The sequence below is a fragment of the Bubalus kerabau genome, chromosome 8 (assembly GCF_029407905.1).
Source record: "Bubalus kerabau isolate K-KA32 ecotype Philippines breed swamp buffalo chromosome 8, PCC_UOA_SB_1v2, whole genome shotgun sequence".
NCBI classification, from domain to species: Eukaryota; Metazoa; Chordata; class Mammalia; order Artiodactyla; family Bovidae; genus Bubalus; species Bubalus kerabau.
In genome coordinates this window covers 33,322,363-33,348,401 of record NC_073631.1, presented here as the reverse complement: position 1 = coordinate 33,348,401, position 26,039 = coordinate 33,322,363, and the positions used below count along the sequence as shown (strand labels likewise).

The 26,039-nt window shown below is 40.5% G+C and overlaps 1 protein-coding gene across 11 annotated transcripts in view; it reads right to left on the bottom strand.

Annotated features, from left to right (window-relative positions):
• The window catches only part of DNAH11 (dynein axonemal heavy chain 11), a 367,742-nt gene that overhangs the window by 227,075 nt on the left and 114,628 nt on the right, over positions 1-26,039 (bottom strand). For all 11 annotated transcript variants that reach the window (XR_008717731.1, XR_008717733.1, XM_055589961.1 and 8 more), the window contains 4 exons: positions 9,954-10,085; positions 7,985-8,145; positions 4,294-4,450; positions 4,032-4,177 (listed from right to left, as the gene is read on the bottom strand). Coding sequence is in view for 9 of the 11 variants with exons in the window: in XM_055589961.1 (XP_055445936.1) it covers positions 4,032-4,177; positions 4,294-4,450; positions 7,985-8,145; positions 9,954-10,085 (596 nt within the window). In the remaining 2 variants the exon portion in view is untranslated. The remainder of the gene's footprint in view (positions 1-4,031; positions 4,178-4,293; positions 4,451-7,984; positions 8,146-9,953; positions 10,086-26,039) is intronic.

Sequence of the window (26,039 nt, the reverse complement as noted above, 5' to 3'; positions counted from 1 at the left end):
CTCCCATTTATTCAACAAATATCTACTGACCACCACTGAGAGGTGGGATTCCCGGGTGGTGCCGGTGGTAAAGAACCCACCTGCCAATGCAGGAGACATAAGAGATTATGGGTTTGATCCCTGGGTTGGGAAGATCCCCTGGAGGAGGGCATGGCAACTCACTCAAGTATTCTTGCCTGGAGAATCCCATGGACAGTGAGGTGTGGAGGGCTACAGTCCATGGGGTCACACAGAGTCAGACACGACTGAATACCGTGGTGCTTATGACAGCTAGCTCTGGGGCCAGATTGGGAGCATTCAGAGACCAGATGTATCACTTTAGGCATATTCCATTCCCTCATCTAATACAAAAGGCGGGGAAGATGATAATAATAATATTATCCACTTTACTGGATTATATGATGATTAAAAGAGACTGTGTATATAAATGGCTAAGAGTACAGTGTCTGCACATGTGTGCGTGCCCGCTTAGCTGCTCAGTCATGTCCATGGACTTTGGACATTGGTGGTTTCATGGACTGTAGCCTGCCAGGCTCCTCTGTTCATGGGATTTCCCAGGCAACAATGCTAGAGTAGGTTGCCATTTCCTCCTCCAGGGGATCCTCCCGACCCAGGGATCGAACCCATGTCTCCTGCATTGGCAGGCAGATTCTTGACCAGAGCCACTAGGGGAGACTGTACAGTGCCTGGAGCATGGTAAATACTCAACAGATGTTAGTTATAACTATGGCTATGTTCAGAAAGCTTTAACAGGACCAATGGCTGTTGAAGGCCAGGGAGATGGAACATAAAGGCCTGTAGGAACCAAATGGAAGGACAAGCAGAAGCGAACTTGCACATGGGGGTAAAAGAAACACCCCCTTCATGGAGCACTGTCTTGTGGCAAAGGGGCTTGTGTAACTCAGTGAAGCTATGAGCCATGCCATGCAGAGCCACCCAAGACGCATGCGTCATAGTGGAGAGTTCCACTGGGGGAGGGAATGGCAACCCACCCCAGTACACCTGCTGTGAGAGCATCATGAACAGAAACATCAACAACCTCAGATATGTGGATAATGCCACTCTAATGGCAGGAAGTGAAGAGGAACTAAAGAGCCTCTTCATGAGGTTGAAGGAGGAGAGTGAAAGAGCTGGCTTAAAACTAAATATTAAAAAAAACTAAGATAATGGCATCTGGCCCCATTACTTCATGGCAAATACAAGGGCAAAGGTGAGGTAGTGACAGATTTCCCCTTCCTGGGCTCTAAAATCACTGAGGATGGTGACTGCAGCCATGAAACCAGAAGACGATTGCCTCTTGGCAGAAAAGCTATGATAAACCTAGACAGCATGTTGGAAAGCAGAGACAATACTGAAACGGACCGACAAAGGTCTGTTTAGTCAAGGCTATGGTCTTCCCAGTGGTCATGTACAGCTGTGAAAGCTGGACCATAAAGAAGGCAGAACACCAAAAATTGATGCCCTTGAACTGTAGTGCTGGAGAAGACTTCTGAAAGTCCCTTGGACAGCAAGGAGATCCAACCAGTCAATCTTAAGGGAAATCAACCCTGAATACTTGTTGGAAGGACTTGACGCTCCAGTATTTTGGTCCCCTGATGCGAACAGCTGACTCACTGGAAAAGTTCCTGATGCTGGGAAAGACTGAGAGCAGAAGGGGAAGAGGGCAACAGAGGATGAGATGGCTGGATGGCATCACCAGCGCAGTGGACATGAACTTGGGCAAACTTCGGGAGATGGTGAGGGACAGGGAGGTCTGGCGTGCTGCAGTCCACGGGGTCGCAATCAGTCAGACACGACTGGGCGACTGAAAATCAAAAGCAGAAAATGAAACACATATAAGGCTTTCTCTTGGTGAGAAACTGCAGGGCTGAAGTGGCTAAGACCTGGGCCTCCATCGTCAAATTCAAGAGGGTAAGAGAATGCCAATTTTGGGATTGTTTCTTAGATGCTAGACAAGGACGAGGAGGTGGACTGTGTATAGTCAAGGTACGAATGGAGAAATCTTCATTCCCAGAGGGTCAGGCTGGGGAAGGCAGACGGGCTTGGAAGGCAGCTATGGCAGCAGGACAGGTGGCTGAGCGCTCTGCCATCGCGCAGAGCAGGGACAGCCACGCGTCAAGGGCAGGGACCTCAGGGTGGGGGGCTGGGGGGAGACAGCAAGATGCTGGAAGGCTTTGTGGCTGAGGCATGGTCTCATCCCTCAAATCCTCAAATGGAAAGACAATGTAATAGAACTCAGGAAATCATGAAGGAACCTAGCAGTCTGTACATGGGCCAGCATGAGGATGATCAGCTCACATATATGTCCACACAGAGACGGAGGAGACTCTGGTTGGGAATTTTCATAAGTCCTCACATTGATCAGTTATCTCACTCTCTGTAAGAAAGGATGGCCTCAAAGGCATCTGGGTTACACCAAATAAGGAGATTTTGACTAAACGCTAAATCAAATGTCTGGAAATCACAGGGGAATAACCTCACTTCTGTAGCATACCATTAGGTCAGGGGCAGGTGAGGCAGCAGACACGTGGTAAACACAGGAAGCTGTTTTCCCAGAGCCATGTGGCAGGACTGAGAATTCTCCTAGAAGGTAGAAATATTCAGATGTATCTGAAATAACTAGAAACTTCTATAATTGGTTCACAGTTTCAAGGGACTGGATGATCCTTCCCTGATAGGAGACTGATATTTTTATGGATAAAACAGCTAGCTGAGCAAATAATACCCTAAAAATGGGCATCAATGGGTAGGCCAGATACATGAGATGGCAATTTATACAAAAAATGGTATGAAGAAAACCACAATTGGGTACTGCAATACTGATTTCCCAAACGAATCCATCAAACCCTAAGTCCCACTCATGTTCTGTCTCTCGAGTGTGGCATCAAGTTATGGAGTGATTAGGTTCTAGATCTGTTTGACCCAAATAACTGGAAGATGTGAGGGTGTATTCTACTGGGACAAGACAGCTAATAATACAGGTGTTAGTGCAAGGACCAAGATTTTGACTTTGGATCTATTAAATATGACAGGCCAATAAGACTTCAAATTGAGTCCTAAGATGCCCCAAGACAATTGCTGACATTGTCTATGTAAGTCTAGATATCAGAGAAAGGAGATTTGGGCAGCCAGTAGCCAGCACCATCGATATGGCATTGAAAGCCATGAGACTAAATGAGGTGATCAAGAAATGAATAGAGATAGAGAAAAGAAGAGGCCCAAAGATTGTGACATCCTAAAGGAATGTCAATCTTAAAGGAAAATCAACCCTGAATAACCATTGAAGGACTGATCTGAAACTCCAATACTTTGGCCACCTGATGCAAAGAAAGACTGAAGGTAGGCAGAGAAGCAGGCGATAGAGGATGAGATGACTGGATGGCATCACCAACTCAATGGACATGAGTTTGAGCAAACTCTGGGAAATAGTGAAGGACAGGGAAGCCTGGCGTGCTGCAGTCCATGGGGTCACAAAGAGTTCGACGTGACTGAGCAACTGAATAGCAACACTGACATGGTGCTATGTGTCAGGCACTTGCCCAAGTGCTCTGCATCTAATTCTCACGATAATCTGTGAGATGGATACTATGCTTCCCCTCATTTTATAGTCAAGAAGAAATCAGCGAACGAGCAGCCCTGAGGATGAGGGAAAACTGGGAGGATGTGGGATCTTGGAACCTATGTGAAGAAAGTGTATCATGTAGAAGGGAGAGATGGTGTTAGATGCTGCCAGAAGGTCAAGTAAGATCAGGACTGAGAATTGATCACGGGATTCAGTGTTGCAGAGGGTGCTTATTCTTTAAGTAATTAAAGTAATGTGATACACCTTTCTTGTATTCAACACTCAAACACCACTGTAAAGACATTGGGGGTTATTCAAAATAAATCTTCACAATTAACCAGTCACTCTCATCCTGTCCATCTCATGGGACAGGGAGAGGCCGTCAGAGACTGTGGAGATGAGGTCTCCTCTATTGCTCCATGGTGCTCTTTCTACTTGGAACAATAGGAAGAAGCCACGTGCCACTCACCTCTCCTTCCTGTTTCTGATGGCATCGTGTATCATTTTCACTTGTACTGACACCACTGACAGAACTTCCACAGAGATTCGATTGAACTCGTCAAAGCAGCCCCAGGCTCCTGTCTGCACCAGTCCCTTATAGATATTTCCTATGGACTAAACGATGGAGTGAGGCATTAAGAATTTGTAAACAGAAAAGAGTTTTAAGGTATTAGTTTGAATCATTCCAGATGAGGAATAATACTATTAGGCTGTATCATTTTATAACTTACTTTGTAGTCCATTTGCTCTGAACAGTTGAATACATAAACCATCATGCCAAGGGCACGGCCAAGATCTTTGGTGGTTTCTGTTTTCCCTGTTCCAGCCGGGCCAGCTGGAGCCCCGCTCATGGTGAGATGAAGGGACTGAGTTAAAGTAATGTAACACCTTTAAGCAAAAGAAAACACAAGTATTACAATTTTATATGAGATTCCTAGAAAAAGTGAAGGACAATCCAATATTTTTGTAAGTTTAAGAAGCTATGGTCCAGAATGTAGCTGTAATACAACATGTTGACATACCTCTGATTTGTTCATGGTAAAAGTCAGAATAATATTGTATCAAATTTAATTTCAGGTTGGCTGTTTAAAAATAATCGAGAAGAAGGCATTGCTTTATCTCATTTCCAAAGAGCTGTGTATTTGAATACAAATGACACTTAATTTGTAATGCTCTTGAATTTCTGATATTTCTAGGTAAACATATTATTAATATGGCAGACAACATTTCAAAATATTGTTTATATAAGAAAAATAGGAATCTTGGATGATGAAGAATTAAACACTTCATATTTTAATAAATACATTAAGAGACGAGATGTACAAATATATATAAATACAAAGTATGCAGATAATATATACCTATTTCATTACACAAAGCCAATATGACACAGATAATTTATTACATTAAAAATGTATTCAGGAATTCATTTCGAACGTGTTGTTATGTGTGTTTAGACTATGATAATACTTATTTTTGCAGGAAAGATTCAGATTCTTAGCCTAAAGAAAAATATGCTAAGACAAAATTTAACACTTGTAAAAGAAGGAAAATGAATACCTGGCCAGGACCTAACGTGAGGTTTCTGCAAATTCATGAATTATCTTTGTTTTAGTACAGACAGGGGATCTAGTGGGGGTACCCAGGACCAGTGTCTACTCTGCCATCCATCAAATGTTAACCTTAAACTGCATTTCTGACATCAACCTGCCTCAGTTTTTTCCTCCATAAAATGAGGTTTATTATAGGGTTATATTAAGAAAGCCAACTCAATGAGGTGGCCAAGTGGTGAAAGCAATGGACGGCTAAGAAAGCCAAAGGTGAATGCCTTAAAAATTCAAAGTACTATGCAAATTGAAGTAATTATCTATGGAAATTGCAAGAGTTTCTATTTTTTACAGCCATCACATTTCAGAGCATCTTACAATGAATATGGAGTTGAAAGATCCCTGGCCTAGGAATTATAGCACTTTTTCTAGTGCAGACAATGCCCTAGCAATCTTTCCCTGTGGTTCCAAGTTCCAGTGGACCTACGACCACCTATATGCTATAGACTACATTTTCTCCCTGCCTTCCAGCCAGGAGCAGCCAAGTGACCAAGCTCCAACCAGTGTGATATGCACCGAAATGAGTACGCATACCCTAGGATGCCTCCTTTGAGATGTTTTTCCCCTTTTCCACAAAATGAAGTAAGTGTTCAAGCCACGTGTAGCATGTTGGCCACCCGGAAGCCAATACTGCTGAACCACACTCCTCGGGAATGCCACCCAACTGAGACCCCAGCTTCCATGCTATTGAAGCCCTTATATTCCGGGTCTTTCTGTAACAGCAGCTTAGCCTGCACCCCAGGAAACACCTGTGTTCCAGCCCAAGTTTCTCAGTTACAAACTGGGTGACCTGGGTCTCTGAACCCGCCCACATAGGGGAGAAGGAGACAATATTTTTCCAGCCTAAAGCACCAAGGGAAGGTCAACACCAAAGAGGACATAATGGGAGTATTTGCAAGGTATTGTGTTAATGTAGACTATTAGTAAATAATCCCAAGAATGAAATGGGAGAGAAATGAACATAATGTGAACATCTTATACAGCCCTATTCACTCTATAAAAGGAATATTAATCTTCCTTTTTACTTCTAAATAAACCTCTTAGTGATTTTCAAATTGTAAAGTTAATATGCTATTGGTCCTCACTATTGATAGACTTTAAAACGCCTCTTCCCTTTTGTCCTGTACCCTGTATCCTTCTCTATTTACAATGGCACGGATACAGCAGATTCTAGGCATTTGCAGTTTTGACAATACAAGTGATTTTGTCAGGCTACAAATTTTAATTTCTCACGCTGAAAGCAGTACATAAATTAACTAGATAGTGAACACTGACTTTAGTGAGAGGCAAGTTAAAGAGAACTGAATTAAAGAAACAATTACAGAAGCCTTATGATTTATCAATGACATAGTCACAAGTAGATTAATATGTTTAAGAACAATCCCAAAGCTAATGAGGGAATTTCACTAACCTCCCAGGGCACCATTATGACCCCAGGTCGACAGACAGACTTGAAGCTGTTTGCACTTTCATTCCCAGGTAACCTATGCAGCATGGTGATAACTGGGTAATTGGGAACATGAGTATGATCTTGAGGTCTGATTTCTCTTTCATTAATGACAAAGACTAAATATGCTTTCTCCCATCAAATAATTCAGCACAGGTTGGAATACTAACAAGGAATTTCAGGTCAAGGTGACATATCCTTATCTCTACAACATTCTGACTGTGTTTATCTATTACCTTGGAGTCAAGTGGCAATGAACTTTTAAGAACCACTTGCTCCTTTGACACACTTGAGCCACACTGGGCTCTGTATCTATCCCTGGAAGCAGCCAAGCTCCTTTCCATCTTAGAAACTTTGTACTTGTCTTTACCTGTAACTATCTGGCCCAGGATGTTTGCCTTGCTGGTTCCCTGTTATCATTTGAGTCTTGGCTCCACTGTCGTCTCACAATCTATAGCAGGCTCTCCCTTCAAGACACTTTCTAACATATCACCCTGTACTATTTTTGTCAGCATATGGACAACCGACTCATTTGAAAAGACCCTGATGCTGGGAAAGATTGAAGGCAATAGGAGAAAAGGGCAGCAGAGGATGGGATGGTTGGATGGCATCACTGATTCAATGGACATGAACTTGGGTGAACTCGGGGAGATGGTGAGGGACAGGGAGTCCTGGCATGCTGCAGTCCATGGGGTCGCGAGGAGTTAGACACGACTTAGTGAGTGAACAAGTATTACCCCCTAACACAGCTCTGTTAATCTGTTTACCATTCCTCTCTGTTCCCAGCCACTCACGAGCCACACTCCCCTAGACCGCGCTTTGTAAGAGCAGGAATCCTGCCTGCTTGATCCTGGGACGGTCCTCAGCACAGTGCTTCAGAAGTACTGTATCTGCTGAACCATTCCTGTTCTCCCTCTTTTCTTCCTTCACTATATGTAACCTTCAGAAATGAACTTACCATAGGCAATTCTTCTTTTTACACTTTCAACAAAAGGATGCAGCGGGAGAAATGGTTAGAAATCCTGATATCAGGGTGTCAGCCATAAATAACCAGAGAGAATGGACTCTGAGATCAAAGACGCTGTCTTGAGCCGTATTAATGGCCCATGGTTTCATGTTTCTACCACACAGTACCTGTCGTTATGCTTTTCTAATGTGGTTCTCTTCCTTGTCTCTAACACCAACATTGTGTCCCTCAATTAGTACATTTCCATACTGCTTTCAGAGAGTTTCCCTATTTGTTCCACATTTTCCTGCAACCCTTTATTTTCAGCCATGGAAAATATTTATTTTGAGACATCTTTACCCATGCTAGGGGACTTCTTTTGACTCGGCTTTTCCCATCCGACTCCAACTTATCCTTGTTACCTGTCAGTTAGAGGAGTGATCACAAGTCGAGGGCTGTTTCCTAAATATTCATAGAAGTACTGGAACTGGGCATCACAGATATTTACAAGACAATGTTTCTGGGTGTCCTCCCACCGGTGACGAAGCTGAGAGAGCCAAGCAAAAGCCTGGGGAGTGACGACCTGAAAACATCAAGTGATCACTACACACGAACACTGAGAGTTTTAAGGCCACACATGTAATCCATTAATTAACTCTGTTGAGTCACATTTTACTCCTAAAAAATCTCACAAAAGGGAAATCTCTTGCATGCTCCTGCAAACTGTAATTGCATGTAAATGGTTGAATACTTAATCAGAAATATGTGTGTAATAAAAGTCTTCATTTTAAGAAGGCTATTACTGTACAACAACATCAATTTCTTGATGCAACGCTTTTTCCCCTTTTGTGAATCACCCTAGAGGATTGGATCACTTTTGTGACTTTATATTCATATCAGCGAAATCAGATGGAAAAAGCACATAATCCATTATTTCAGCATGTCAGAGGTATAAACAAACTACACTTTCAACCAAGTCCATTTTAAAATTGTTTTGCTTTTATTAGAGATTTCCACTCCATTTTTCATTAGGCCAAACAACAGTATTTTTTCATTGCCATTATTTCTTATTTTACTCAATTCTATCCATTATTTCCTAGTTTGAAAAATAATTCCAGTCTCTTTCCAGATCTAATGTGACCCAAGGATTTCCTAGGAATCACTTGAAGTTACCAAAATTATTATCTGCTCATTGTCTATGTCTACCTGAGTCTCCACATTGCATATTTAGGCACACCAAATGAGCAGGAATTAGACAAAGTCTTTATCTCTTTAAGTACAAAATAAAGAACATATTTTAAATTAAAACTTCTGCTGCAAGCAAACCATCACTGATTAAAAAAATGATAAAATATGCAAAGTCATATTCAAAGAGTAGTTATCAATGGCTCATCATCAAAATGAGAACACATGGTAAGAGTATTTTGCAAGGATAAATTTTAGATTAGGATTTAAACAACATTATTCAGTAAGTGTCCTGAACCTGGATCAAGAAGTGTTTCTTTTTATGTTCACACGAGGAAGCATTTGCTTGTACTTTGTAGAGTGACTCAAAATTCGCTTTGATTTTAATAAATTGAGAATGAACTAGAAAAACAACAGAAAATATGTCACAATATAAGCATACCCTCAAACCATGAAGGTAATTACCACCCTCAAAAAAAAAAAAAGAGAGATTTGGAAAACGTAGTTTTATGGGCATGGTATGTCAGTTTTGTTCACTAGACGATCGTACTTCTGACATTTTAAGTAGGAGCATATTTTGAAAAAAGGATGAGTAATTCTCCTTCCACATTAAACACTGGGGGTATCAAAGAGATACATGAACTTTTTAAAGAGATAAGGAAAGAAGGTAAACAATGCATTGAAAGGAATAGAAAGTAACTACTATTTTTTTTTTTTTTTCCCAAGTACTTTAGCCTGGAATGGAAAAGACAAGGGGTGGCCAACATTTCTCTTTCTTCAAAAAGAAACTAATCAAAGGCACACAGAAATGATTGAGGTGGCCCACAATCTTACTGCTATTGGCGGGATAAGCCACCGAGGTGGTTACCACAGGCCAATGGGCCAAGATGCTTAGGTGTAGAGAAGCCACACAACAGGGAAATGAACACATGACTTCTTGTAGGTCCCACATCCTGGCTTAATTTTTGGATGATCTGAATTAGAGGAGCCTTACGTGGCCAAATCCCTGGGGATATCACTTGGGGTAACTCTTTTAAGGATAATATATTTGTTAACCCATATAAAATGTATCCAAAGTAAGTACAACCAATTTCTTAGGACTAATCAAAAATACCAACTTAAAAAAATTGCTTTCTCAGGAATATTTTTGACAAAAACACCACTTCTGGTAAAGAGCAAAAAATACATGCAATCTCTACAACTTGCCTTCTGAGAAATAAGTTTTGCCACCACATCTCTGGCATGGACATCGATGGTACAAATTGTCATGATCTTCTGCCTGTCTCCAGGTAGAAGTTCTCCCAGCAGAAGCGCAATCAGTGTATTCAACTGAGAAATCTAGAAGGAATTTTTTTTAAAGGAGGTAAGAATTACAAATATAGAATTTTATAGCCCAACAGTCTTTATAATTGTAAAAAGCCCTTTAGTTTACAAAACTATTTCAAATACCTTGTCCCAGCTGGCCCTCGAACAACTGTAGGGGTAGGAGTGGAGTGGGAGGAAGGGATTTAATTAATTAATTAATACAGAATAAATATTACTACTGCCCCCATCCCCCTACCTCCTGAGCTAAGACTCTGAGAAGACAACTCAACCTGTAGGAAATGACAAAGCCAGACAAAGAAGCAAAGTTTCCTGGTTGCAGTGACCTGACTACCCACGTAACCATAATCTAGTCTATGACTTCAGTGGAATAGTAATGACTATAAAATTGTAAAAGGTCAAATTGAGCTAGCTTCTGTCAAAGTATAGTAAGAATTAAAAACAAAGTGCTTTTTTGATCAGTTGGTTTTCTGTTTTTTGTGTTTTTGCATGGAATATAGGGTGATTACTGAGAAAAGCTTTCAAATGTATGGCTGAAGACTGGTGCACTTAAATCTTATTCATATCCCTGCTGCTTCCTTGGTAGCTCAGCTGGTCAAGAATCCACCTGCAATGTAGAAGACTCTGGTTCGATTCCTGGGTCGGGAAGATCCACTGGAGAAGGGATAGGCTATCCACTCCAGAATTCTTGGCTTCCCTGGTGGCTCAGCTAGTAAAGAATCTGCCTGCGATGCAGGAGACCTGGGTTGGATCCCTGGGTTGGGAAGATCCCCTGGAGAAGGGAACAGCTACCACTCCAGTATTCTGGCCTGGAGAATTCCATTGACTGTATAATCCACAGGGTCACAAACAGTTGGACATGGCTGAGCGACTTTCACTTTTCACTTTCATATCCCTGATGGCGGTGGTTTAGTCACTCAGTCATGTCTGATTCTTTGTGACCCCATGCACTGTAGCCCACCGGGCTCCTCTGTCCATGGGATTTCCCAGGCAAGAGTACTGCAGTGGGTTACCATTTTCTTCCCCAGGGGATCTTCCCCACCCAGGGATTGAAGCCAGGTCTCCTGCATTGCAGGCAGACTTTTTACCATCTGAGTCATCATGGCAGCCACATTCATACCCCTATGTTTGCCTAAATAAGAGTTGTCTGGTCCAGCAATTTCTGAGATCAATATATTTCAAACTAATGGTCTCTCTTCCTAGAATGGAAAGAACTGGAATGGAATCACATGGAATATAAAGAAATAAGGATGCTGCATTATAGTAGTAAGAACATGAACTGCTTTATGAGTGTTATTTCAGTTTCACGCTGGAGTGCATACAGATGGATGTAAATTAGACCTGATATAAACTTTCTTAATGTTAATCATTGTCAGAAAGGTTTGATGGATACTATCTTAGGTGGTCATTTGGCTAGCATGCTTATTTGCATACAACATTCTGCTCTTACTCAAGGTTTATTAACAACAGCAGCAACAAAAATCTGCCTTATTCCAGGGTAGCACATTACAACACAATACTGTCTCCTTTACTTCCAGTTCAGTTCAGTTGCTCAGTCATGTCCGACTCTTTGTGACCCCATGAATCGCAGCACGCCAGGCCTCCCTGTCCATCACCAACTCCCGGAGTTCACGTCCATCGAGTCAGTGATGCCATCCAGCCATCTCATTCTCTGTCGTCCCCTTCTCCTCCTGCCCCCAATCCCTCCCAGCATCAGAGTCTTTCCCAATGAGTCAACTCTTCCCATGAGGTGACCAAAGTACTGGAGTTTCAGCTTGAGCATCATTCCTTCCAAAGAAATCCCAGGGCTGATCTCCTTCAGAATGGACTGGTTGGGTCTCCTTGCAGACCAAGGGACTCTCAAGAGTCTTCTCCAACACCACAGTTCAAAAGCATCAATTCTTCGGCACTCAGCCTTCTTCACAGTCCAACTCTCACATCCATACATGACTACTGGAAAAACCATAGCCTTGACTAGATGGACCTTTGTTGGCAAAGTAATGTCTCTGCTTTGGAATATGCTATCTAGGTTGGTCATAACTTTCCTTCCAAGGAGTAAGCGTCTTTTAATTTCATGGCTGCAGTCACCATCTGCAGTGATTTTGGAGCCCAAAATAATAAAGTCTGACACTGTTTTCCCATCTATTTCCCATGAAGTGATAGGACCAGATGCCATGATCTTCATTTTCTGAATGTTGAGCTTGAAGCCAACTTTTTCACTCTCCTCTTTCACTTTCATCAAGAGGCGTTTTAGTTCCTCTTCACTTTCTGTCATAAGGAAGGTGCCATCTGCATATCTGAGGTTATTGATATTTCTCCCAGCAATCTTGATTCCAGCTTGCGCTTCTTCCAGCCCAGCATTTCTCATGATGTACTATGCATATAAATTAAGTAAGCAGGGTGACAGTATACAGCCTTGACGTACTCCTTTCCCTATTTGGAACCAGTCTGTTGTTCCATGTCCAGTTCTAACTGTTGCTTCCTAACCTGCATATAGGTTTCTCAAGAGGCAGGTCAGGTGTCCCATCTCTTTTCAGAATTTAACAGGCAAATTTGGCCTTGGAATACGGAATGAAGCAGGGCAAAGGCTAATAGAGTTTTGCCAGGAGAACGCACTGGTCATAGAAAACACCCTCTTCCAACAACACAAACACTATACATGGACATCACCAGATGGTCAACACCGAAATCAGACTGATTATATTCTTTGCAGCCAAAGATGGAGAAGCTCTAATCGGTCAACAAAAACAAGACCGGGAGCTGACTGTGGCTCAGATCATGAACTCCTTATTGCCAAATTCAGACTTAAATTGAAGAAAGTAGGAAAAACCACTAGACCATTCAGGTATGACCTAAATCAAATCCCTTATGATTATACAGTGGAAGTGAGAAATAGATTCAAGGGACTAGATCTGATAGATAGAGTGCCTGATGAACTATGGACAGAGGTTTGTGACACTGTACAGGAGACAGGGATCAAGACCATCCCCATGGAAAAGAAATGCAAAAAAGCAAAATGGCTGTCTGGGGAGGCCTTACAAATAGCTGTGAAAAGAAGAGAAGCGAAAAGCAAAGGAGAAAAGGAAAGATAAAAGCATCTGAATGCAGAGTTCCAAAGAATAGCAAGAAGAGATAAGAAAGCCTTCCTCAGCGATCAATGCAAAGAAATAGAGGAAAACAACAGAATGGGAAAGACTAGAGATCTCTTCAAGAAAATTAGAGATACCAAGGGAACATTTCATGCGAAGATGGGCTTGATAAAGGACAGAAATGGTATGGACCTAACAGAAGCAGAAGATATCAAGAAGAGGTGGCAAGAATACACAGAAGAACTGTACAAAAAGATCTTCACGACCAAGATAAGCACAATGGTGTGATCACTGACCTAGAGCCAGACATCCTGGAATGTGAAGTCAAGTGGGCCTTAGAAAGCATCACTACGAACAAAGCTACTGGAGGTGATGGAATTCCAGTTGAGCTATTTTAAATCCTGAAAGATGATGCTGTGAAAGTGCTGCACTCAATATGCCAGCAACTTTGGAAAACTCAGCAGTGGCCACAGGACTGGAAAAGGTCTGTTTTCATTCCAATCCCAAAGAAAGGCAATGCCAAAGAATGCTCAAACTACTGCACAATTGCACTCATCTCACATGCTAGTAAAGTAATGCTCAAAATTCTCCAAGCCAGGCTTCAGCAATATGTGAACCGTGAACTTCCTGATGTTCAAGCTGGCTTTAGAAAAGGCAGAGGAACCAGAGATCAAATTGCCAACATCCGCTGGATCATGGAAAAAGCAAGAGAGTTTCAGAACAACATCTATTTCTGCTTTATTGCCTATGCCAAAGCCTTTGACTGTGTGGATCACAATAAACTGTGGAAAATTCTGAAAGAGATGGGAATACCAGACCTCTTTCCTTTATAGCTTTTCAAAGGACAGTCAATGACAAACTATTAGATCCCGAAGGAATTGGTTGTAAGTGAATATATCATATCACCAAAGGCTGTCAAACCTTTACTGTCAAAAACAGATTCCCTTTAGTACTGTTACCACATTCCAGAAAGCATGAAATAGTGCAGATTTCCCTGAGATTGCTGTGCAGCTAAACGGCAGAAGGTTCTATAGGTACAGCACGCATAGAGAAGGCAGGCAGGGAAAGAATAACCACAGTGCACACAATTCACATTAAATCAGAGTGCACATGCACCAGGCACTAAGTAGGGTTATTGTCTATATTATCTCATTTAATCTTCACAACACTCTATTATTCTCATTTTGCAGGTAAAAGACAACTGACTCATGGGCATATTGACCACAACTGCCAAACAGGGCAGGGGGGGAATTCAAATCCAGACTGTCTGACTTCAGAGTCTCAGTTTTTATTGATCACATCGCATAGACTCCTTGTACCAGCCTCCAGAAGACCAATCCACCCACCACTTTCAAGTTGGAAAAGCAGTGGTTATGCAAAAAGCATTCAAGACAGACTTAAAATCAAACACAATGAATAGCTGGTTCAAAGGAATAAAAACATGTACTGGAGACATCCAGCCTTATAGCATTAATCTACTTTTCATATTCTACATCGAAAAAAATGTAGTTCAGTTCAGTCGCTCAGCTGTGTCTGACTCTTTGCGACCCCATGAATCACAGCACACCAGGCCTCCTTGTCTATCACCAACTCCCCGAGTTCACCCAAACCCACATCCATTGAATCAGTGATGCCATCCAGCCATCTCATCCTCTGTCGTCCCCTTTTCCTCCTGCCCCCAATCCCTCCCAGCATCAGAGTCTTTTCCAATGAGTCAACTCTTCGCATGAGGTGGCCAAAATACTGGAGTTTCAGCTTTAGCATCATTCCTTCCAAAGAAATCCCAGGGCTGATCTCCTTCAGAATGGACTGGTTGGGTCTCCTTGCAGTCCAAGGGACTCTCAAGAGTCTTCTCCAACACCACAGTTCAAAAGCATCAATTCTTCCATGCTCAGCCTTCTTCACAGTCCAACTCTCACATCCATACATGACCACTGGAAAAACCATAGCCTTGACTAGACAGATCTTTGTTGGCAAAGTAATGTCTCTGCTTTGGAATATGCTATCTAGGTTGGTTATAACTTTCCTTCCAAGGAGTAAGCGTCTTTTAATTTCATGGCTGCAGTCACCATCTGCAGTGATTTTGGAGCCCAAAAAAATAAAGTCTGACACTGTTTCCCCATCTATTTCCCATGAAGTGATGGGACCAGATGCCATGATCTTCATTTTCTGAATGTTGAGCTTGAAGCCAACTTTTTCACTCTCCTCTTTCACTTTCATCAAGAGGCGTTTTAGTTCCTCTTCACTTTCTGCCATAAGGGTGGTGTCATCTGCATATCTGAGGTTACTAATATTTCTCCCAGCAATCTTGATTCCAGCTTGTGTTTCTTCCAGCCCAGCGTTTCTCATGATGTACTCTGCATATAAGTTAAATAAGCAGGGTACATGGTAACAAAAGCAGAGGTGATTGTTATGTCATGACTGCCACATTCAGTGTTCATCATACCCTGCTTTTAGGCTTCACAAAGGCAAGGTCTGCATCTGCCTACTTAGGAGCTTTGTCCCCAGGGCCACTGGGGAACTAGGTGGTGAAAGTAGGTGCTTTGAGTAGATGAGACAAGGAAGAGTAAGAGTGTACACACATGTAAGTTTCTCAGCAAAATTTATCACACATTGGTTAAAAAAGTGCTACTTCTGCATTGGATAGTTTCCCATCTTGGCAAAGGTACCCAGTCTGTAGAGTCCCAAGTCTAACACCAGTACCAGAATTTGGTTAAAAAGTGTTGATTATTAACAACAGAAATAACAGTTTATGACTCTTAAGAACACTGAAAATTTCAAGTCCTTTCAGAAGCCCTGTCTTTTTTTTTTTTTAAGATTTTTTTTTAATTTTATTTTTAAACTTTACATAACTGTATTAGTTTTGCCAAATATCAAAATGAATCCGCCACAGGTATACATGTGTTCCCCATCCTGAACCCTCCTCCCTCCTCCCTCCCCATTCCATCCCTCTGGGTCGTCCCAGTGCACCAGCCCCAAGCATCCAGTATCGTGCATCGAACCTGGACCGGCAACTCGTTTCATACATGATATTTTACATGTTTCAATGCCATTCTCCCAAATCTTCCCACCCTCTCCCTCTCCCACAGAGTCCATAAGACTGTTCTATACATCAGTGTCTCTTTTGCTGTCTCGTACACAGGGTTATTGTTACCATCTTTCTAAATTCCATATATATGCGTTAGTATACTGTATTGGTGTTTTTCTTTCTGGCTTACTTCACTCTGTATAATAGGCTCCAGTTTCATCCACCTCATTAGAACTGATTCAAATGTATTCTTTTTAATGGCTGAATAATACTCCATTGTGTATATGTACCACTGCTTTCTTATCCATTCATCTGCTGATGGACATCTAGGTTGCTTCCATGTCCTGGCTATTATAAACAGTGCTGCGATGAACATTGGGGTACTCGTGTCTCTTTCCCTTCTGGTTTCCTCAGTGTGTATGCCCAGCAGTGGGATTGCTGGATCATAAGGCAGGTCTATTTCCAGTTTTTTAAGGAATCTCCACACTGTTCTCCATAGTGGCTGTACTAGTTTGCATTCCCACCAACAGGGTAAGAGGGTTCCCTTTTCTCCACACCCTCTCCAGCATTTATTACTTGTAGACTTTTGGATCGCAGCCATTCTGACTGGTGTGAAATGGTACCTCATAGTGGTTTTGATTTGCATTTCTCTGATAATGAGTGATGTTGAGCATCTTTTCATGTGTTTGTTAGCCATTTGTATGTCTTCTTTGGAGAAATGTCTATTTAGTTCTTTGGCCCATTTTTGGATTGGGTCATTGATTTTTCTGGAGTTGAGCTGTAGGAGTTGCTTGTATATTCTCGAGATTAGTTGTTTGTCAGTTGCTTCATTTGCTATTATCTTCTCCCATTCTGAAGGCTGTCTTTTCACCTTGCTAATAGTTTCCTTTGATGTGCAGAAGCTTTTAAGGTTAATTAGGTCCCATTTGTTTATTTTTGCTTTTATTTCCAATATTCTGGGAGGTGGGTCATAGAGGATCCTGCTGTGATGTATGTCAGAGAGTGTTTTGCCTATGTTCTCCTCTAGGAGTTTTAGAGTTTCTGGTCTTATGTTTAGATCTTTAATCCATTTTGAGTTTATTTTTGTGTATGGTGTTAGAAAGTGTTCTAGTTTCATTCTTTTACAAGTGGTTGACCAGAGTTCCCAGCACCACTTGTTAAAGAGATTGTCTTTAATCCATTGTATATTCTTGCCTCCTTTGTCAAAGATAAGGTGTCCATATGTGCGTGGATTTATCTCTGGGCTTTCTATTTTGTTCCATTGATCTATATTTCTGTCTTTGTGCCAGTACCATACTGTCTTGATAACTGTGGCTTTGTAGTAGAGCCTGAAGTCAGGTAGGTTGATTCCTCCAGTTCCATTCTTCTTTCTCAAGATCGCTTTGGCTATTCGAGGTTTTTTGTTTTTCCATACAAATTGTGAAATTATTTGCAGAAGCCCTGTCTTGTCTGAGCCTTCCTGTGATCTCTCCATTATTGATATCTCCTTTTTTTTTTTTTTTTTTTTTTACAAAAGTTCAGCCAAGTGACAGATGATTAAAAACACAGCTTGTCAACATTATGCGAGACTTCCCTGGTGGCATCACTGACTCAATGGACATGAGTTTGAGCAAACTCCAGGAGATGATGAAGGACAGGAAAACCCGGCATGCTGCAGTCCATGGGGTCACAAAGAGTTGGAACGACTGAGAGACTTAACAACCGACAAATACATAAGGCAACACAGGAGGACATTTTCCTTGTAGCAGCAGAAGAAACATTGCAATTTTACCATCATCAAGGGAATAGAAGACTTCTCAATTTAGGCACACCCAAGTCATAGTGGCAAAGAAGCTGGAAGAGCCCTTCTGTTGAAACGGTACAGTCCGGAGCTTGTAAGTCCTCAGTTCAGCAAGTTGAAGTGAACATTATAAGGTAACAACTATAGCACTCTGGGAGTCAGCTACCAGAACCCTCCAACCTCCTTCCAGCCAGACAAACACAGAAGCGATACTCTCTGCATCTCTTAACAATAGCCATAAGGATCTCTAATCTTGAAACCCACCAATGTTTTAACTTTAGCAGTATCAGAAAAAAAAAAAATGGATTTTCATTTACTGAGAGCAAAGAAAATTGCCAGAGAAAGTAGGTCCCACACTTTCTGACACTATCAAGTCTGTGGAATCCCAGTTTATCACCTTCCTTTGCACTATTCATTTCTTACTTCTCCTTCAATCATATCACGAAAACCAGCACAATACTAAGCAGTGAATGTCAGAGACAGTGGGCATAATCACCCCATTCCTGACATTAATGAAAATGATGCTAATATTTCACCATTAAGCATGATTTTCTCTGTAAGTTTCTGATAATCTTCATCAAGTTTTCAAGTTCCTTTCAGATGCTTTATAGGAAAAGAAAAAGGTGTAAAAATCACTAAAATAAACTCCCACCTTAAGATACTTGAAAAAGAGGAGCAAATTACACTCAAAGTAGATGAAAGGAAATCATCAAGATAAAGCAGAAATCAGTGAAATACAAAACAAACAATAGAGAAAATCAACAAAGATTAGGTTTTTTGAAAACTTAAATAAGATTGATAAACATATAGAAAGTCTGATTACAAACAAAGGAGAGAAAACACAAATTACCAGCCAGGAGTGAAAGAGAGGCACAAAGCCAGACCCTCCAGATATGCTAAGGATAACGGTGGTAAAGGACGACCTACTCACATCAGTTAAGTCTGAAAACTTAGCTCTGGGTGGATGAACCTTCTTCAGCAAAGGGCCAGACAGAAAACGTTTCAGGCTTTGAGGGCTACATGGTCTCTACTCAACACCACCACTTACAAGACCAGTGCCGGGTGAAAGCACCCAAACATATACACAGCAGGCCAGATGTGGTCAGATGGCTGTAATCTGCCAGATCTGGACAGAGATTAAAAATGGGTTAATACCTTGAAAAAACACAAATTCCCAAAGCTGACACAAGAAAAAAACAAACAAAAAAAGCTACACAACAGCATGTATATGAAAGCAACCAATGTATAAGTGAAAGATGCTTCACAAAGCAAAATGCCAGGCCCAGAGAGCATCACCAGAGATTTCTATCATACACAGCCTGTCACAAAATGATACATGAGAATACAATACTTTTCAATTCCTTTTAAGGAACAGAATCCTGATCCCCAAACTGGCAAAGATATTATAATAGAAAATTACAGATAAATGTCCCTTATGAACATAAATGCAGAATTCCTGGACAAAATATTAGCAAATAGAATCCAGCAAAAAATACATACACATTGATAAATGGTAATACATCATAAACTACTGGAGCTGCCTTTGTGTTCAAAAACTCTCGATAGTAACAGAATAAAAGAGACAAACCACAAGAGAGTATCTTAGAAGATTTGACAAACTTCAGTATCTCTTCAAGATAAAAGTCTTGGTATGTAATGGAGGGTATCTTACTCTAATTGAGAAAGATTGTCTACAAAAGTCTAGTACTACTATTACACTTAAGACACTGTTCTTCCCTAAGACTGGGAAGAGGCCAGGATCGTCTGTCCTCATTACTTCTATTCAACACTGGACTCAAAGTCCTAGCTTAATTCAGTAACTTGAGAAAAGGGAATAAAGGACAAAAAGAATGGAAGACGAGAAGTAAAACTTCCATTATTTATAGATGGTATATTCATACACATAGAAAGCCTATGAAACTATATTAAAAAGAAAATCATGCTAAAACTAGTAAACAAATTTGGAAAAGTCTCAAGACACAAGGTGCATGTTAAAATGTCAATATATTTCTATACATCAGCTACAAACATTAGAAAATAAAATTTAAAAATTAATTTGCATGTTTAGAGTCAGGCACAACTGAAGCAACTCAGTACAGCACTGTTCAGAAAACATTGCTCAGAAATAGTAAAGAAGATCCACATCAAGAGACATAACATGTTCTTGGATTTTAAAAATCATCATTGCTGAGATATTCATCCTTCCAATATTTTTATATTCAGTGTCATCCCAGTTAAAATTTAATTAGACTAAATGATCAATGAAGCTTTTTAAAACAAACAATATGATAGAAAAATTTATTTGGAAATGAAAAAAGAAAAAAAACGGGCGACTCCCTGGTGATCCAGTGTCCCTGGTGGTTCATCCGTTAGGACCCTGCACTTTCACTGCCAAGGGTGTGGGTTTAATCCCAGGCCAAGGGGTCGCAAAGAGTCAGACATGACTGAGTAACTGAGCACTCACACAGGGAACTAAAATCCCACAAGCCACACAGAGGCATCAAAAAGAGAGAAAGAAATGAAAAGAACTTAGAATAGCCTAAATAATTTTGACAAAAAGTAATACAATTGGAGAGCACATATAACATGATTTCCAGGTGATATAATATAAAGCCACAGTAATTAACACTGTGGATGCTGTATAGAGAGACAAATAGATCCATGGGACAGAAGAATCTGGAAATAAGCCCCCGTATAAATAATCATTTGACTTTTTACCAAGGCACAAAGTTAACTCAACAGAAAAAGAAGAGATGTATGGATCACAGATCTAAATGAAAAACCAGAACTATACAGCACCTAGAAGGAAAACAGGAAAATATTTTTATGACTTTAAGAAAGGCAAGAACTTTCTGTATGTGACATAAAGAAAACTGATCATAAAGTAAAAACTTGATATACTAAACTATATCAGAATTAAAACATTCTACTCACAAAATATACCGTTAATAAAATGAGTAGTTAGTCCATTCATGTCCTGACCAAGGACTTCTGCTCAAAACAAATCCTGTAACCATTCTATACAGCAACGTCTGCTATACAAGTATGTTTGTCAAGATAGTCTAGAATGAAGGCAGTCAATCCCTCTGCTCACAAGATGGATAAAATGCGAGACCCACAGGACTGTCTCCCTACAGCGCTAAATGGAAAACACAGAACAAAAAGGGAGAGGTGCTAATTCGAGAGATTGGCCAACAGAACTTTCTCTTGTACTTCATCACTGCCATCTTTCTGTCCCAAGTTTATTAGAAGTTTATAAAATGAGTAAAAAAACTCTTTGCATCTTTCTCTATATTCCAGAACAGTTGATATAACATGGTATTAATCTGTTTTTAAAATGTCTGACAGAACCATTGGAACAGTACTCTGTTTACAAGATATATATATATATATATAAATTTTAACTTGATTACCATTTCGATTATTTCTGTGGTTACTGGTCTACTCAAGCTTTATATCTCACTTTGAATCAATCTAAGAAACAGTGTTCATAGAAAATCATCCATTTAATTTTCAACTTATATATTAGTATAAAATCACATGGAGTGCTGTCCTGTCTTCTAAGAATCCTTCTTACAGGGGAATGCTTCTTTCCACCTCTTTGTTGTGTTTGCTTTTTCCTCTGAACTTCAAATCTTTGTCAGTATTTGATCTGTTCAAAGAAGCAACTCTTAAGTTAATCAGTCAGACTGGACTCAAGGGCTCCATGGGTAACATTTTTCTGTTACCTCCATCTGTCACTGTGGGGATCTTGAGTTACTTCAGGATCTGTTCTGCTTCTTTCTCTAGAACCACAGTTGGTGAACTACAGGTAATGAGCCAAATATGGACCATCACCTATTTTTATAAATAACGTTTGATTGGAACTGAGTTGTCCATTCACTTAAAAATTGTCTATGTCTTCATTCCTCCTATAACAGCAGAGAGAAGTGGGTGTGAAAGAGATTACAAAGCCCATAAAGACTAAAATATTTACTATTCCATCCTGCACAGAAGAAGTTGCCCAACCCAAAATCTACAGTCAAGACACAGTCATGGCAGAAGTCCTCAATAAATGTCTCACTTCGTTTATGAAGTATTTCTCAGGGCTTTATCCTCAGGACAAACACTTTCACTGATAATCTCTCAGGATGTACAAGAGGCAGGACTGGTTCCAAATGTCTATCTCTTAGACATTCAGTACTTTTCCCTGACCACAAGCCCCATGCTTTTTCCCTTTATTGAATTTCAGTTTGTAATTCCTCTGGAATTTCATTGGAATAAAATAGGCGTATCATGGCAATAGCTTTTTAAACAATTATTTTTAAAAAATTATTTTTTTCAATTGGAGGATAATTGCTGTACAATACTGCATTGGCCTTTGTGATATATTAACATGAATCAGCCACAGGTATACATATGTCCCTCTTAGTTATCTATCAGTTTGATTCCATCTGTTGTCAACTTCTAGGCATTCCTCAAATTATCTGGTCTAGTTTTTCCAGTTGCAGTATGATTTTATTTTGTATACTTTGTCTTTCAATGTAAGTTTTGATGTGTTAAAAGTAACCACACTGGACCCAAGATGGAGTTGCTCATGCTAAAGCCCCATGTCAGCAACCTAAAACTCAACTGTTTCTACACTGGACTTTCCCAGAAAAGGAAGGCTTAGGTCAACCAATCAGTACCTGTCTGCTCAGCACACATTACCTGACCAGGGTCTTAGGCCTCCCTTTGCTCCTTACTCTCAAAGTCACCCTGCTTTAAACAATCAGTAAATGCCCAGCATAATTTCCTACCTTGCTCCTGCTCACTTTGGTTTATAAAAGTCTCTCATTTTCTATAGCTCTTTCTATAGCTTCTTTCCATCTGCAGATTGAATGCTGCCTGATTGATGAATCACTGAATAAAAGCCTACTAGGTCAGTAAATTGTCTGTGGAAAAATTTTCTTTTAACACATGAGAGGGGCAGTAGAAAATGTGTGTTCTACTCATCATCTGGTAGGTTCCTGCTATATTGGGAAGCATGAGCCTATCAGATCACACTTTTCTATAAAGACAAAAACAAACAAAAAAAATTAACTTATGTCCAATACACAGTGGGTAGCTGCAGCCTTCTTCTTTGAGTCAAAGGGTTGGGACAAAATAAGAACACTATCAACACAGCATCCAGTTGTTTTTAAAAGAATTTCTCAGTGATTAAAAATGAGACTAAACACTGACCTTAAGTAGAAAAATGAAAGTCTCTTTCTATACACATAATATTTCAGAATATTTAAGGTCAGGAAGGGTGAATGGTTAATAAGAAAAGCTTTATATTCCTTACTATGAGTCTTATTAAAAGTACCCTAGGCAATGTACCAGTACACTAGTAATTAATATTTTCAAGTCCAAAATATTTCTCTTTTTTGGATGATATTCATATAGTGTAATAATAAAGGAAGAGTGGAAATACTTTCTTATCAGATTCCAAGTCTTAACATAACAAAATACTTTTGTCAAGGAATTCTCAAATCTGAGAAATTTTATCTGTTTTACCTTCAAAGTTTGGCACAAGGCAGGGCTATATATTCAAAATGCAGTATTTTGCCTTTAATCCCAATATCAGCTAATATCAATTACAATACGTTGGTGGGGGTGTTTAAAATAATTACCTTAGTTAATTTCACTACAACTTGGAATTGAGAACTAAGGAAAGAAATTACTTGTTCAGGTAGATCATCAGTTACTACACTCAACTCTGATTTCAGTTTTGAAATTAAACTAGTTTTAAAGGACTGAAGTTCATCTTCCAAGCTGCTCACATATTAACACGAAACAAATTCTAGCAAATAATACATCCATTTTTAAGGGGTCTCAATTCAGATGCACACACTTCTCATGAACCAAACTACAGTTTTCAGTTCAGTTCAGTTGCTCAGTCGTGTCCGACTCTTTGCGACCCCATGAATCGCAGCATGCCAGGCCTCCCTGTCCATCACCAACTCCCGGAGTTCACTCAGACTCACGTCCATCGAGTCAGTGATGCCATCCAGCCATCTCATCCTCTGTCGTCCCCTTCTCTTCCTGCCCCCAATCCCTCCCAGCATCAGAGTCTTTTCCAATGAGTCAACTCTTCACATGAGGTGGCCAAAGTACTGGAGTTTCAGCTTTAGCATCATTCCTTCCAAAGAAATCCCAGGGCTGATCTCCTTCAGAATGGACTGGTTGGATCTCCTTGCAGACCAAGGGACTCTCAAGAGTCTTCTCCAACACCACAGTTCAAAAGCATCAATTCTTCGGCGCTCAGCCTTCTTCACAGTTCAACTCTCACATCCATACATGACCACAGGAAAAACCATAGCCTTCACTAGACGGACCTTTGTTGGCAAAATAATGTCTCTGCTTTTGAATATGCTATCTAGGTTGGTCATAACTTTTCTTCCAAAGAGTAAGTGTCTTTTAATTTCATGGCTGCAGTCACCATCTGCAGTGATTTTGGAGCCCAGAAAAATAAAGTCTGACACTGTTTCCCCATCTATTTCCCATGAAGTGATAGGACCGGATGCCATGATCTTCATTTTCTGAATGTTGAGCTTTAAGCCAACTTTATCACTCTCCATTTTCACTTTCATCAAGAGGCTTTTGAGTTCCTCTTCACTTTCTGCCATAAGGGTGGTGTCATCTGCATACCTGAGGTTATTGATATTTCTCCCAGCAATCTTGATTCCAGCTTGTGCTTCTTCCAGCCCAGTGTTTCTCATGATGTACTCTGCATAGAAGTTAAATAAGCAGGGTGACAATATACAGCCTTGACATACTCCTTTTCCTATGTGGAACCAGTCTGTTGTTCCATGTCCAGTTCTAACTGTTGCTTCCTGACCTGCATACAGATTTCTCAAGAGGCAGATCAGGTGGTCTAGTATTCCCATCTCTTTCAGAATTTTCCAGTTCCAGATCACAGTTTATTGTGATCCACACAGTCAAAGGCTTTGGCATAGTCAATAAAGCAGAAATAGATGTTTTTCTGGAACTCTCTTGCTTTTTGGATGATCCAGCGGATGTTGGCAATTTGATCTCTGGTTCCTCTGCCTTTTCTAAAACCAGCTTGAACATGTGTAAGTTCACGGTTCATGTATTGCTGAAGCCTGGCTTGGAGAATTTTGAGTATTAATTTACCAGCATGTGAGATGAGTGCAGTTGTGCAGTAGTTTGAGCATTCTTTGGCATTGCCTTTCTTTGGGATTGGAATGAAAACAGACCTTTTCCAGTCCTGTGGCCACTGCTGAGTTTTCCAAATTTGCTGGCATATTGAGTGCAGCACTTTCACAGCATCATCTTTCAGGATTTAAAATAGCTCAACTGGAATTCCATCACCTCCAGTAGCTTTGTTCGTAGTGATGCTTTCTAAGGCCCACTTGACTTCACATTCCAGGATGTCTGGCTCTAGGTCAGTGATCACATCATCGTAATTATCTGGGTCGTGAAGATCTTTTTTGTACAGTTCTTCTGTGTATTCTTGCCACCTCTTCTTAGTATCTTCTGCTTCTGTTAAGTCCATACCATTTCTGTCCTTTATCGAGCCCATCTTTGCATGAAATGTTCCCTTGGTATCTCTAATTTTCTTGACGAGATCTCTAGTCTTTCCCATTCTGTTGTTTTCCTCTATTTCTTTGCATTGATCGCTGAGGAAGGCTTTCTTATCTCTCCTTGCTATTCTTTCGAACTCTGCATTCAGATGCTTTTATCTTTCCTTTTCTCCTTTGCTTTTCGCTTCTATTCTTTTCACAGCTATTTGTAAGGCCTCCCCAGACAGCCATTTTGCTTTTTTGCATTTCTTTTCCATGGGGATGGTCTTGATCCCTGTCTCCTGTACAATGTCACGAACTTCATTCCATAGTTCATCAAGCACTCTATCTATCAGATCTAGTCCCTTGAATCTATTTCTCACTTCCACTGTATAATCATAAGGGATTTGATTTAGGTCATACCTGAATGGTCTAGTTGTTTTCCCCACTTTCTTCAATTTAAGTCTGAATTTGGCAATAAGGAGTTCATGATCTGAGCCACAGTCAGCTCCCAGTCTTGTTTTTGTTGACTGTATAGAGCTTCTC